The following is a 14,280-nucleotide window of genomic DNA, read 5'->3' on the forward strand; positions in this document are numbered from 1 at the left end:
CTCCATGGCACATGATTGGACACCCCTGCTTTAATTGGTTACATATCAAATACTTGAACATGTTTAATGTCTGAATACTTTCTGCTTGGCTGAAAAGTTGAAAATGATTAACCTTTTTATGGCTTACAGCTTCTTAACTATGCACAAAAGGAATTTATGTTTTTCTGTAAAACTTTGGATGACATTTATGAGATCATCCAGCCTTCCCGACATCTCCAGTATTTTCTCCAAGGCACTTTTATATTTTCGGGTCAAGTTGATAGAATAAAGGGTGTTTTTTTTTTTTTTTCCACTCTCTCTCTTTTCATTTTCTCTCAATAGTGTAAACTTTGGCTAATTTGGTGCTCCCATATGGTGAGTGCAGCCTCGTATCCTGTTTCCTTTGTTGTCTCAATCCTTGACTAAACGAGCACACCCAGTTTGTCAAGCCGCTGTCACAAGACGGGAGGGGCGGAGCTAAGTCAAAGTCCGCGAGCAGGTGTGCGATGCGCGCGACGTCGTCTTTCTGCAACAAGTTAACCAGGAACAAATGACACCAAAACGGAAGTTGAATAAGTTTACCTTCGAAATAAAGGTGAAATGACCAGCAGGTAATAGAAGTAGCGACTACAGTGCAGCGTAAATAATATCAATGGAAGCCACATTTATTTTCTGTACGTAATAAAACCAGTGAAAACATAATGTAATTATGATGTAAAAGAATGTTTAATGATGTAGAAAATAGTTTTTGGGTGAATTTTTTTTTTAACTACCGGAAATGTTTTATGTTGATTGTTCTGAGCTTGACCCTGGTGTTTCTGAAGTTAGTATAGGGAGGCGACAAGGAAATTCTTCTGGAAAGCACAGTGATAGCTATAACAAATACATTGACACAAAAAAGTAAAATAGTTATGTGTGAACATGGCTTTGCTGGAACTGTACACCAAGGTAAGGAAAAACATAATTTTGTTGCAGTATCAGTAACAGGTAAAGGACAAGAGCGTTAATGAGAGGAGTTTGCGCTGTGAGTGAAATGCAGACATATGGAAAGTCTGTCAGCTGTCACACACAACTCAGCTGCTGCGGTGAGGGCTTGTTGAACCTGGACACATGTGGAGGCCTATTAACTGAACTTTTATACACTTTTGTGTCTGTCAAATAGTTGCTTAACTTTTCAAGCCAATTAAATATTTAGTATTTAATATTTCAGTGATTCATAATAATTCATGCACCAGGGGTCAAAAAAAAAAAAAGATGTCTTTTAAGATTTCACCAGCACTTTTTTTTTTTTTTTTTTTTTTTTTTTAAAGCACATTCATACAATACATGCAGTTGTAAGATTTGCTGAAATGCTTATCTGTCACTTTGCACTGCTCCTTCAGTACAACAGAGTGTGGATCCCAGATCCACAGCATGTGTGGAAATCTGCCGAGATCATGAGAGACTTTCACTCGGGGGACACTGTTCTTGAATTGCTCCTTGAAGATGGCTCTGTAAGTGAAACTTTGCTTGTGGGAAATAAGTAACCTCAAGGTAATATAAGCTGAATCGTGTTTGTGATGACGACAAGCAACATCTGATTCTTCTGCTACTGACTTGTTACTTTAAAGGAGCAGTCCTACCCTGTTGACCCCTCTAGTCCACAACTCCCTCACCTTCGCAACCCTGACATCTTGGTCGGGGAGAATGACCTCACAGCTCTCAGCTACCTCCATGAACCTGCGGTCCTGCACAACCTCAAAGTCCGCTTTGTGGAGTCCAAAATCATCTACACCTACTGTGGTACTGTTGAAAATATTCGTTGACAGCAGAGTAACATCTAAGAAAAGGGATAAATGTTGTACACAGTTACTGCTCTCACCTCAGGCTACCTAATTCCTCATTTTCAGGTATCATACTGGTGGCCGTAAATCCCTACAAACAGCTTCATATCTATGGAGATGCAATCATTCATGCGTACTCCGGCCAGAACATGGGAGACATGGACCCTCACATATTTGCAGTGGCAGAGGAGGCTTACAAACAGATGGCCAGGTAAAGTAGATCAATCAGACAGTGAATGCTGAGATAATTACAGAATATATGTAGTGCAGTCATAACAATGCACTGCACCTTTTATTCTCAGAAACCACAAGAACCAATCCATCATTGTCAGCGGTGAATCTGGAGCAGGGAAAACGGTGTCTGCTCGGTATGCTATGAGATACTTCGCCATAGTGAGCAAAACTGGCAGCAAAACACGGGTTGAAGACAAGGTCCTAGCCTCTAATCCAGTCACAGAGGTATGATTTCCCTATGGAAACATGAATATGGCAAACTCCTGGATTTCCTGCCCGTCCCACAAGACAATACGTAACAAGTTATTCTCGTTGTTTGAACACACTGATGGTGTTAAACCAGTGGGCTGCCATCTTTATTCACTAACTGGCAATACAACACTATCATGACATGATATTATGAGCATGATTACCCATGATAATGATGGTATCACAATCCATTACAATATCTGTAACCGAAAAAGAAAAAAAATACCCTGGAAAAGTCAAAATAATTTTTCAGTGATTCTTATGAACAGCAACTGCAGCTTATACATGACAGAACAGCTCCAGGTAAAATACCTAAAGGCAAGGAGGAAATACAAACTTCACAGGAACTCAGGTGTGCATCTATACACATGTATTGATGTAAGAGTATTGATAATGTATCACAAGAGGAAGTATCACAATATATTTATATTTTGTCCCACCCCTTCCTCGTATCTCTCTGCTAAGTTGCATGTAGACCTAAGAGTGTCCCACTATTTCTTTTTTAAAACTTTTTTGCCAGGCAATAGGAAATGCAAAGACAGTCAGGAACGACAACAGCAGTCGCTTTGGAAAATACACCGAGATCAGTTTCGACAAGAGGTACCGGATCATCGGGGCGAACATGAGGACCTATCTCCTTGAGAAATCTAGAGTGGTGTTTCAGGTATTTTTCCCAGCAGTGAGGATGAGGATGATGATGTTGATGATTAGTGACATTGTAGCAATATCCATCAAACCGAGACTGTGCTTTTCAGGCAGAGAATGAGCGCAACTATCACATATTCTACCAGATGTGTTCCTGCGCGGACCTGCCGCAGTTCAAAAGCCTGAGACTGTGTGAGTGTTTGTCCTGCGTCTTTATTGTGCAGGTCTGCTACCGCCTCAGTGCGGTGGCATTCATTTGACTCACACAACACAGAGGAGCTAAATTGCATAATGTGTGATTATGTTAAAATGTGTGCGGCAAATAAAAGCTTTATATGTTCCTCTGCTCCTTGCAGTGAGTGCAGATAAGTTTCAGTACACCTGCATGGGTGGGGAGACTAGCATTGAAGGTGTAGATGACAAAAAGGGCATGGAAGAAACACAACGGACCTTCACACTGTTGGGTAAGGGCCTCTGTACCCACTGAACTGTCACTTGCTACTAGGGAAATTGTTATTTAATTCGGCATTGCTCTGTCTGCTTGTCCAGGGCTGAAGGAGGATTTTCAGTCAGATGTGTTCAAAGTTTTGGCTGGGATTCTGCATCTGGGAAATGTGGAAATCATAAATGTCAGTGGTGACAGATCATCAGTTCGTGTGAGTCTTATTCAAGCCTCATATGATCATTTTGTGCGCAGGTCTGGATCTTGAGCAATGCACTAACTAAATGCAGATCTTACTTATGTCTCCTCCAGTCCAGTGATCCACACCTCACAGCTTTTTGTGAGCTACTGGGTGTGAGTACAGAGGGATTGGTGCAGTGGCTGTGCCATCGGAGAATTGTTCTTGTGGCAGAGACGGTGGTGAAGCCGGTGCTCAAAGAGCGGGCTGTAAATGCCAGAGATGCCCTGGCCAAGCAAATCTACGCCCATCTGTTTGACTTTGTTATCCATGAGATAAACACAGCACTGAAAGTTCCTGGAAAGCAACATGCTTTCATAGGTGTTCTGGACATTTATGGGTAATAAAGACACAAGACTTCTTTCCTCTCCTGTTTGTTTTATTTTACTTGGTTGTGTTTCAGTTACACTTTTGAGCTGAATTTGGTGTTTTGTCCCCAGCTTTGAAACATTTGACGTCAACAGTTTTGAACAGTTTTGCATCAACTATGCAAATGAAAAACTTCAGCAGCAGTTTAACTTGGTATGTAACTTTCCATAGTGCTGCGAAACACCATGCATCTTTGCATCAGTTAGGCTGGCTGATTTATTCTCTTGTCTTTCTTACTTTCACTCAGCATGTTTTCAAGCTGGAGCAAGAGGAGTACATGAAAGAGGACATCCCATGGACACTGATAGATTTCTATGACAATCAGCCAGTCATTGACCTCATTGAAGCTAAGATGGGGATCCTTGACTTGCTTGATGAAGAGTGTTTGGTAAGATGTGCTGGACATGATTTGCATTTTTGCAATTCTGTATTTCAATTCTGTGTTTTTTTTTCTTTTCTTCTTTTGGTTATTTTTATGAGTGCTATATCTCATTTACCTTTACTTTGACTTTTACCTTTCTACCTTTTACTGTTTTACTTTACAGCTTCCTCAGGGCACTGATCAAAACTGGCTGCAAAAGCTGTACAACTACCTTGCTCCCAACCCACTGTTTGAGAAGCCCAGGTTATCAAATGAGGCCTTTATGATTCAACACTTTGCCGACAAGGTGCAGTCTGAGGTCCTTCAGAGAGCCAGTGCCTGCATAGTGTGGCATAAGGATGCTTGAAAATGCTAAAATTATAATGCCTTTGCCTTTGATATATTTTATGTTCCATTGTTGAAATACGTGCAATATTTCCATAACAGGTAGAATACCAATGCAAAGGTTTTCTTGAGAAGAACAGAGATGCTCTCTATGAAGAACTGGTTGATATTATGCGAGACAGTAAGGTATTCTCAGCACCTCATACCATTTTATCATTGAGTATTTCATAGTAAACATATAATAATAGTAATTTAAAAATCCCATAAAGGTGATGCAGTTGGGTACCACTTCTCAATAAGACTACCCATATAAATGGTTTATTAATTGTTTATAATTATGTTACTAATGAGATTTTGAACACCACATAAATAATTAATAAGTAGTTACAAAACATTAGATGATAAGTGCAGCAGGCACCAAATAGTGAGCCTGTATTTATACTGTTAAGCCTCAGATCTCATTTGTTGCTTAGCTTACTTTTTCTTCTCCATCAGCCAGCATTTATACCCGCCAGCTACATCAGATATTTAGATAATACTTCACAATAAGGGTACATTAAGCTGTATAATCAATGAGATCTGAGGCTAAACAGGACAGATAAGTGTGGACTGAATGTTTGGCAAGCAACAGGTGAGTGTTGCCTCTGTTATCTAATGTGCTATAACAGCTTATTAATGTTTTAACCAACCTAATTAATGATCTAGCTATAAACCATTCATAAACTCTTTATAAGGGTAGTCTCATTGGAAAGTGGTACCTACAATTGTCTTAAGTCATATATACATATATTGTATTTCTCATTTTCACACATCTCCCCTGTTTGCAATTGTTTTCAGTTTCCTCTGCTGGCCAACTTTTTCCAAGAGGTGGATCAAAGCCCTCTAACAGGCAAAGGTTTCCGAGTGAAGTCTGCCAGGCCTGTGCCGAAATCAGCCAATAAGCAGCTCAGAACCACTGTTGGAGATAAGGTGAAAATGTTTACTTTGGCTGACTAGAAATTGAACTCCTGGGTTGCCATCCATTATTTACATTTTTAATGGATTATAGCTACGTTCATTCTCTGTATTTTAAATGTTTTTCTTGAATTTTGTGGCTTTCTGTAGTTCCGCAGCTCACTCTATTTACTGATGGAAACGCTGAATGCCACCACCCCCCACTACGTGCGCTGCATTAAGCCCAATGATGAAAAGCTGCCATTTGAGTGAGTACCAGTGAAATTTGTTTGATTGAAGTGATCCACTCTGCTGCATCCACCTGAGTCCTGTGCTTTTGTTGTTCGTATTTTGAGGTATGACTCCAGGAGGGTGGTACAGCAGCTGCGAGCCTGTGGAGTCCTCGAAACTATTCACATCAGTGCACAGAGCTACCCGTCCAGGTGGGTCTTCCTCATCATCACGTTACAGATTACAATGTTCTCAGCTCCATATGCTCATGTTGTAATGGCGAACTTTCTTTTTGTTGGCAGGTGGACTTACATTGAATTTTACAGCCGGTACAGTATCCTAATGACCCAACAGGAGGTTGGCCTCAATGACAAGAAGCAGACCTGCAAGACAGTGCTGCAGAGGTTGATTCAGGTTAGCTCTTGTTGACCGCCTCTTAAAACAACATTGTCATGCATTAACAGAATACTCCAGTGTTTTGGGCAAAATCCCCTTTGTCTGATTTACCCGGAATTAGACAAGATGTTTGATGCCATGTTCACCTCTGTACGTCCAGTGTTTTTTTTTTTTTTTTTTTTTTTTTTTTTTAATTCCAAGGCATGTATTTCAAATACACATGATACACTGTGTAAATAAGACAGCTTTGGAGTTGCTATAAGGTTTGTTTTTTCACTTTGGTGGAGTCAGGCTAACAACTTCCATAGACTTCCATAGACTTCCATAAACTTTAGGGGGCAGCATGGTTCAGGAGGATCCTGGTTTGATCCCCAGCTCCTCTAAAGAGCTTGTCTAAGAGTGCTTGAGCAACACGCTGAACCCCTAATTGCTGCTGATGGGCAGCTTGGCACCCTGCATGGTAGCCTCTTCTATCAGTGTGTGAATGTGTGTATGAATTGGTGAATGTGAGGTAAAACACTGTAAAGAGTTTTGAGTGGTCAATAGACTAGAAAGGTGCAATAGAAATGCAGTCCATTCAAGTCTTTATGCTAAGGAAACACAAAATGCTACCCATAAGAACCAAACCAGTGGACATACAGATGTGAAAATGGTATCGAACATCTTGTCTCAGTCTTGGTAAGTCAGAAAAAAGGTATTTTGTATTCCTTTAACACTGGAACGCATACCTATGTATTATGTTGGCATGCAGGACTCAAACCAATACAAGTTTGGCAGAACAAAGATCTTCTTCCGAGCCGGTCAGGTGGCTTATTTAGAGAAACTGCGTCTGGACCGACTCCGAGGAGCATGCGTGACCATCCAGAAGCACGTCCGTGGCTGGAGCCAGAGGAGGAAGTACCTACGCATGAGAGAGGCGGCCATCATCCTCCAACAGTACATCCGTGGACAGCGGCAAGTCCGGTGAGAGGCGTCACCACTCAGTCGTAGGCTTGTTGTCCTGCACGCTGCCGTCTCTATCAGGGTTTGGACATGAATGTTTCTTTGTTCTGCTCACTTCTTTTAGTAAATCAGTGAGTGCTGCAACACTCAAGCAGGGCTGGGCAGCGCTGGTGATCCAGAAATACTGGAGAGGCTACCGCATGAGACAGATCTACCAAGCAGTCCATCTGGCCTCCGTCACCATCCAGGCCTTCACACGAGGATGGATCGCCCGTAAACGATACAAAAGGGTCTGCAGCTCAGTGATCCCTGTTTAATCACTTACATATCAACTAAAGTATAGTGTGGTGTACATATAAAGATGAGTTATGTATACCGTACTGTCTCTGTTTTCCCCCTCAGATGATGGAAGAGCACAAAGCCATGATCCTGCAGAAGTATGCCCGAGCTTGGCTGGTCCGACGGCGATTTCAGACGATGCGTCGGCTGGTGCTCAACGTTCAGCTCTCCTACAGGGTGCAGCAGCTCAGGAAGAAGATTGAAGAGCAGGTAAGGATGTGCCCGTGGTTATGTCAGCTGGATCTGTGTGCTTAAAGCCTGTTCTCATTCAAATCTCATTCTGTTCTCAGAAGTTCAGTTTGAAAATTTTCAATGCTGCTCTTCCACCACTGAAGACTTTTTTAAATTTTCAGCAAATGAGCAGAAGCTCATCTGCTCTAACCTCAGATTTAAACATCGGTGGACTGACTTTGGACAATCTGCTTTTTCATTTACAGCCATTAAACACTGGAATATACTCCCAGTTTACATTAAAACTACAGACTTTCTTTCTTTTCCCCATGGGACAGAAAAAGATATTGAGCAACCAGTCATGTCCACCATATGAATTTTAATTGTAATGAATTGTAATTTTGTAGTTGTGCTGGATGAATGTCCTTTATGTATTTATATGTTGATGGGTGCTAGTAGATTTGTCTGTTTACTTGTCAGTACAATGCAGTCTATTTAATGGTGTTGCATGTAAATGTTTTAGTGTCGAGTGATTTCTCTGTGTATACCTGCCCAGGGACCACAGATGGAAGATAGTTAATAGCTAAATCTGGCATAAATCATCCATTTTCATCTTGAAATTAATGTTTTGTGTTCTTGGTCCTTGTTTAATCAATAAATAAAATAAAATAAAATAAAATAAGATATGAGTCCCTGTAACTCTACAGAACAAAGAGAACCGTGGCTTGGTGGAAAGACTGACCAGCTTGGCCAACTCCCATTCCCAAGCCGTGGAGAGGGTTCAGAGTCTGGAGGCTCAGCTGGAGAAATCAGCGAGCAAGAGGGCGTCTTTGGAGGCAAAAGAGCTCAAAGCAAAAGAAGATGCTAGTCTGGTCAGTGTTAAGATTAACGGTGACAGCGTAATACAGTGTTGTGCTTGTCTTTTCGGTCGAACCACATGAGCTTTTCACAGAAATGTGCTGTTTTTGACTTTTCCCTCAAGATAATTGCACAGCTTCAAAAGGAGAAGGAGACGCTAACGCTTGACAAACAGGACATGGAGACAAAGTATGCTACGTCCATAAAAGAGTCTAAAGGTAACAGGTGTCAAGAATCTTACCTCTGCTGTGACCTTATCTGTCTTTATTACAAAATGTACTAAATTTGTGATGGATTTCACACTCCTACAGATAGCTTTGATCAAATAAAGAGAAATCTTCAGGAAGAGAAAGAAAACGAAGCAAGACTTCGAAAGTAAGTCACTCAACTATGCAATCTACTTTACCTATAAAGTGGAGCACGTATTGTTCAACCAAAAGTAAATTTGTACACAGCATGTAAAGTTCTGTTGGATAGCTGACAAGATGCTTCTTGTCAGAATTGCAGAGAACAACACTGAGATCCAGAGGCAGGACCACGAAAAAGAGATGGAAACTCTTCAAGAGGAGATGAGGAGACTGAAAGAGCAGCGGGTTGGTCTACAGCGACAGATAGAGGAGGGGGGCAAAGTCAACGCCGACCTGCAGGATCAAGTCGTCCAGCTCACCAAGCATGCCAAGGCCATACCTGAGCTCCGGAAAGATCTCCACAACCTGCAGACTCAGAGATCGAGCATGGAGAGAAAGATAAAGGAACAGTCAGAACAAGCGAGAGGTGTGGTGTTTAATGTGATCTCATTTTGTCATCTCAATGATCGATGTGAGCCAACCGCATGGTAACATACACTATTTTATTTTTCACACTTAATTGTAGTATTTAATCACACATTAACTCTTTTTTCCAGTTAAAATGATCATGATTTCAAGACAGCTTCTTGGTGGTGTAGTTGAAGAGGAGGTTCTAACAAGGTAATTATTCAGCTGTTCTGAATTTCACATTTACTCGTTGCCTGTGTCATTACAGCATCTGTTGTCTCTCACATTGTTTCCTTGAAGGCTCGGTCCAGATGACCCTGACAAGCTCTATGAGGTTGAAGACTTGCTGACTGCTTTGGATGGCCTGCAGAAAGCTACCAGGTCTCATGCTATTTGCACTCTATACTGACCCAGTCATTCCCATGATTACCAGTATTAGACTCATCTAGCCATCCACTTCAAATCACTGATGCCCAGTCACGTGCCTGTGTGAAAACTTGCATGCACTTGACACTCTTGATGTGATTGGCCACTACTTGACATGACTGAGTCTATTTTGATGGCAGAGTACTTGAAAACCACCAGAGGGAGCAAAAGGAATGCTATGAGAGCAAAGTGGAGGGCTTTAAATTCAAAGTGGACCACCTGGAGAAAGAGAACAACCAGTTAAAAAATCTGTTCCAGGAGAAAAGTAATGTCAATGACAGGATTCACCAAGAGGTGTCCAGGCTCACCAGCGAAAATATGGTTGGTGTACAACATGATAAGCTTCTGCATTCATGATTGAATTCATAGCTAGGATATTGTGCTAAATATACTGTCTGCTTTCCCTGATTTGATGTGATCCTCAGGTTATACCTGAGCTAAAACTGCAGGTTTCAGAGCTGCAGAGACAGAAGCAAGAGCTGGAGGTCCACGTGGAGGAGCAGAGCAGAGAGTTAGCTGGTAGGCTTAAACCAGTCTTGCTCTATTCTTGATACAGTGTCTGAATATTTTTGTTTTTCCAAATATCTCACTTGTGCTTTTGTTTGTTTGTCATCACTTCATCTGAAAGAAAAAACAGAGGAGATTACAAACACTCTTCAAAAGAAGATTGAAGAAGAGAGCTCCCAGCGCAGGTAAAAAGCTCAGATTTTGGTCCACTTCATGATGAAGAGCAGGTCAGACCCGAGTCATCCTGATTATTGTTGCTGTGCAGGCACTTTGAGCAGCAAGCTCAAGCGTTGGAAGAGGAGAAGAGGGAGCTGCAAGGAAGAGTAGAAGACCTGGAGGAAGAGAATGAACACCTGAAAAGACAACATCTGATGGCCAGCGAGGCCAAGACCAGACTGAATCAAGAGGCTGCACAGTTAACCGCTGAGAATATAGTGTGTGTCTATAATGTATATGTGCATGCATGCCGGCATGTGATAGAAGGGTGCAGCGCAGTTGTGTGCATGTATCTATGAAGGTTGTGTGTATGTATGAAAGACTAACAAATTACTCTTTCCTTCCAGGACCTTGAGGAGCAGCTGGATAAGAAGGACAGATTGATAAAGAAGCTCAAAAATCAAATAAAGAGCCTTGAAACATCACAGAAAGGTAGCACTGCGTCCTCTGCACATGTGTTTTCAAGTGAATATCACTTCTCTACATTCAGATCAATATTATTTCTCCCACAGCCAAGCAAACTTCTGCGCTCGCTATTCCTAAGGATTACCTTGGTATGCTGGAATACAAGAGAGAGGACGAATCCCGACTCGTTCAAAACATCATTCTGGGTACTTTTTCCATTGTACTCTTTTTAATTGCACTGATTGTCACAATAAAACTACAATCATAACTGAAATGTAAATAGGAGAATTGAAAACATGATTCAGTCTTGCTGTCACTCTCAATTTGATTGCTTGGATTAACAGGAGACAACACCTCCATATGATTTTTTTAATGTTTTCTGATGCTGTAAAAGGTTTGTTTACACTGATAATGTCTGTAAGTATTCTACACAAAAGCCCTGTGTTTTCAATATACAGCTGAGAAAAAATAAAATCCTCCTGTCTGAAAATAAAAGCTCATTGGTTAGCAACATCATCTGACATCACTCGGGTTTGGTCCCCGGTCTTTTATGAGCGGGGCTTAAATGTTCTTTATCCGCTCATGTGGCTTTCCTCCCACGTTCCAAAGACAGGCGAGTCAGATGGATTAGCTGCACAAACTAAATAAACAAACAAACTGCAAGCAGGTATGAGTGAGTTTAGACTGACAACCTCTCCCGCACAAACCTGAAAAGGATTAATCAGGCAAAGTGTGTATGTATAAATGAATATTCTCTTCTGCCGCCTTGTCACAATCTGCCCGCAGACCTGAAGCCCAAAGGTGTGGTGGTGAACATGATCCCCGGCATGCCAGCATACATCCTCTTCATGTGTGTCCGCCATGCCGACTACCTGAACGACGGAGCCAAACTCAAGTCTCTCATGAACGCCATCATCAGTGGCGTCAAAAAGGTCATCATGGTGAGGTTTCTATTCATTCTCTTAGCATTTATCTGTCTTGTACATGCGCCAAATGAACAATAAACACAATCTAACAGGGTTTAATTGAACAGTCACCACATCTAGGATTATGTGCTCAGTATGCTGGCACCATTTAGTGTACTTTGGTTCTTTTATTTTCACATATCAATGATGTGACAATCGCAGCATTCAGAGATTGGACAGATGAGGGTAAAAATTAAGGTGCAAGTAAAATGTCTCACCTCAAAACAAACAGGAAAACAAATGTGCAAGCTCTTGGATAATTCAATGTAAATGAAAGCAAACTGGCCTTTTCTGTTCAAGGATCACCACAAAGACTTTGAGGTGCTGTCGTTCTGGCTCTCCAACACGTATCACCTGCTCAATTGTCTGAAGCAGTATAGCGGGGAAGAGGTATGATTTCATGTTGCCGTCACATTATTATAACCCTTGTCTAATGATGATGTCAATGAACAAGGCATGTTTTGTCATTGTTTTCCTGTGCTTTCTGTCAAAGGAGTTCATGAAACAAAACACCCCCCGCCAGAGCAAGAACTGCTTGCAGAATTTTGATTTGTCAGAGCACAGACAGATTCTCAGCGACCTCGCCATCCACATCTATCACCAGTTTATCGCAGTCATGGAGAAGACCCTCACACCCATGATTGGTATTTTACACATGTACAGCACATTGTTGGAGATGCAGATGATGTTATAAGCACTGTGGTAAATGTGCCTTTTTTTATTTTCTCAACTAACAGTACCCGGTATGTTGGTGCACGAGAGTTTACAAGGGATTTCAAGCATGAAGCCCACAGGTTTCAGGAAGCGTTCCGGCAGTATCTATGAGGACTCGGAGACCTACACCATCTCCTCCATCCTCCAGCAACTCAGCGCCTTCCACTCCACCATGAGCCAGCACGGTATGGAGCAAGGCCTCATCAGACAGGTCGTCAAGCAGCTCTTCTTCCTTGTGGGTGCCACCACCCTCAACCACATCATGCTCCGCAAAGATATGTGTTCATGCAGGAAGGGCATGCAAATCAGGTGTGTGTGTGTGTGTGTGTGCATCCATGGTGTTCGAACAAGCGAGTACTTTTGGGTAGGGCTGGAAAATGAATTGAAATATTAGCAAAATCGCAATATTGCCAAGGAGCTGCAACTTTTTGATAAAAGTAAAATATGCAACAGAAATGCATTGGAAATGAATGATACTGTACTTCTGCAGAGATGCCCTGGCCTTTAAATTGTTTTCTCAAAATATAAGAGAACATATTTATTTGGTACAGACTGCAGCAAAAATCATATCATCATTATTTTGACATTTTTTTTCAGTTAAAATGAAAAATACATCACAAAAGTGATCATTCCTACTAAAATCATGAATCATATTGCAATCAAAGTATCTGTAAAATTAGCTGCAATGATTGTTTTTTTTTACCATGTCGTTAAGCCCTACTTATGGGGAACAAAAAGCTCCGTTCCACAGCTGCTGTGTTTCTTTAGATGTAACATCAGTTACCTGGAGGAGTGGCTGAAGGAGAAGGAGCTGCAAACCTCTAATGCCATAGACACTCTGAGGCCGCTGTCTCAGGCCGCCTGGCTGCTGCAGGTCAACAAGTCCACTGACGGTGACGCCAAGGAGATCACTGACACCTGCACTGAACTCAACCCTGTGCAGGTAATTTATCCATCGGTGCACTTTGACATATAACAAAACACAACTTTACAACATTTACTGTAAAATAAAAAAGTTAAATCACTCTTAAATTTGTAGATTGTCAAGATTTTGAATTCCTACACACCCATTGATGATTTTGAGAAAAGGGTGTCATCTTCATTCGTCCGCAAAGTTCAGGTGAGCTGCTGTGTGTTTGGAGATTCATTTTCAGTGGGATTTCCATGCACAAAATACAGTGCATTTGTTGTTGTCTTTTGCTCAGTACGACATTGTTCTTTTGGTTGCAGTCTTTACTACAAGACCATGAGGGCTCAACACAGCTGATGCTGGACACTCAGTATCATTTCCAGGTCACATTTCCTTTCTGCCCATCCTCACAGGCCCTGGAGTTGCTTCAGGTCCCCAGCAGCCTCCATCTGGGCTTCCTAACCAGAATCTAACATAGAAACAAAAAAGTGACATCACATTTTTAAGGTGTAAGGAATACTTTGCTCCAAAGTGGAGTAACCTGTATAAAATCCAATAGTATTTCAGTTACCTCACTGAAAACAATCATATCAGCACAAGAAAACGCCAAGTATTTTAGTATGTTTCTTAACACATCTATTTAATGTTAATTTTATTTTGTTCGTTGATCTAAATCTTTTGAATAAAATGTTTTACGTACCAAACCCCACGTTTCTACTGTTTTTTCTACCCGCTGGTGCATTACAGACAGACAAACTGTATTTCCATGTTGCCGGTGCCTCATTTACTTGTTCGCTGAAATGAAGTGTGCTGTGACCTTGTGTGCT

At 41.5% G+C, this 14,280-nt stretch overlaps 1 protein-coding gene across 2 annotated transcripts in view; it reads left to right on the forward strand.

The window, feature by feature from the left end:
• The first annotated feature begins 853 nt into the window (after positions 1-853).
• myo5c (myosin VC) overlaps positions 854-14,280 on the forward strand; it is a 28,193-nt gene continuing 14,766 nt past the window's right edge. The window contains exons 1-40 of one of the 2 annotated variants that reach the window (XM_030053791.1): positions 854-927; positions 1,362-1,472; positions 1,590-1,761; positions 1,869-2,013; positions 2,105-2,261; positions 2,806-2,949; positions 3,041-3,122; positions 3,287-3,394; positions 3,480-3,586; positions 3,685-3,950; positions 4,051-4,132; positions 4,227-4,367; positions 4,525-4,647; positions 4,788-4,871; positions 5,523-5,654; positions 5,790-5,887; positions 5,975-6,061; positions 6,152-6,263; positions 6,997-7,208; positions 7,312-7,477; positions 7,590-7,736; positions 8,405-8,569; positions 8,680-8,773; positions 8,867-8,930; positions 9,055-9,329; positions 9,460-9,523; positions 9,611-9,691; positions 9,877-10,057; positions 10,162-10,255; positions 10,365-10,428; positions 10,509-10,677; positions 10,807-10,891; positions 10,972-11,070; positions 11,651-11,805; positions 12,130-12,219; positions 12,323-12,473; positions 12,567-12,852; positions 13,312-13,486; positions 13,583-13,663; positions 13,774-13,941. In XM_030053791.1, coding sequence (XP_029909651.1) covers positions 901-927; positions 1,362-1,472; positions 1,590-1,761; positions 1,869-2,013; positions 2,105-2,261; positions 2,806-2,949; positions 3,041-3,122; positions 3,287-3,394; positions 3,480-3,586; positions 3,685-3,950; positions 4,051-4,132; positions 4,227-4,367; positions 4,525-4,647; positions 4,788-4,871; positions 5,523-5,654; positions 5,790-5,887; positions 5,975-6,061; positions 6,152-6,263; positions 6,997-7,208; positions 7,312-7,477; positions 7,590-7,736; positions 8,405-8,569; positions 8,680-8,773; positions 8,867-8,930; positions 9,055-9,329; positions 9,460-9,523; positions 9,611-9,691; positions 9,877-10,057; positions 10,162-10,255; positions 10,365-10,428; positions 10,509-10,677; positions 10,807-10,891; positions 10,972-11,070; positions 11,651-11,805; positions 12,130-12,219; positions 12,323-12,473; positions 12,567-12,852; positions 13,312-13,486; positions 13,583-13,663; positions 13,774-13,926 — 5,229 coding nt within the window. In that variant the 5' untranslated portion in view covers positions 854-900 and the 3' untranslated portion in view covers positions 13,927-13,941. Of the gene's footprint in view, positions 928-1,361; positions 1,473-1,589; positions 1,762-1,868; positions 2,014-2,104; positions 2,262-2,805; positions 2,950-3,040; positions 3,123-3,286; positions 3,395-3,479; positions 3,587-3,684; positions 3,951-4,050; positions 4,133-4,226; positions 4,368-4,524; positions 4,648-4,787; positions 4,872-5,522; positions 5,655-5,789; positions 5,888-5,974; positions 6,062-6,151; positions 6,264-6,996; positions 7,209-7,311; positions 7,478-7,589; positions 7,737-8,404; positions 8,570-8,679; positions 8,774-8,866; positions 8,931-9,054; positions 9,330-9,459; positions 9,524-9,610; positions 9,692-9,876; positions 10,058-10,161; positions 10,256-10,364; positions 10,429-10,508; positions 10,678-10,806; positions 10,892-10,971; positions 11,071-11,650; positions 11,806-12,129; positions 12,220-12,322; positions 12,474-12,566; positions 12,853-13,311; positions 13,487-13,582; positions 13,664-13,773; positions 14,147-14,280 lie in introns of those variants that run through there. The other variant, XM_030053790.1, reaches the window with a different exon arrangement.

The sequence above is a fragment of the Myripristis murdjan genome, chromosome 6 (assembly GCF_902150065.1).
Source record: "Myripristis murdjan chromosome 6, fMyrMur1.1, whole genome shotgun sequence".
Classification (NCBI taxonomy): domain Eukaryota; kingdom Metazoa; phylum Chordata; class Actinopteri; order Holocentriformes; family Holocentridae; genus Myripristis; species Myripristis murdjan.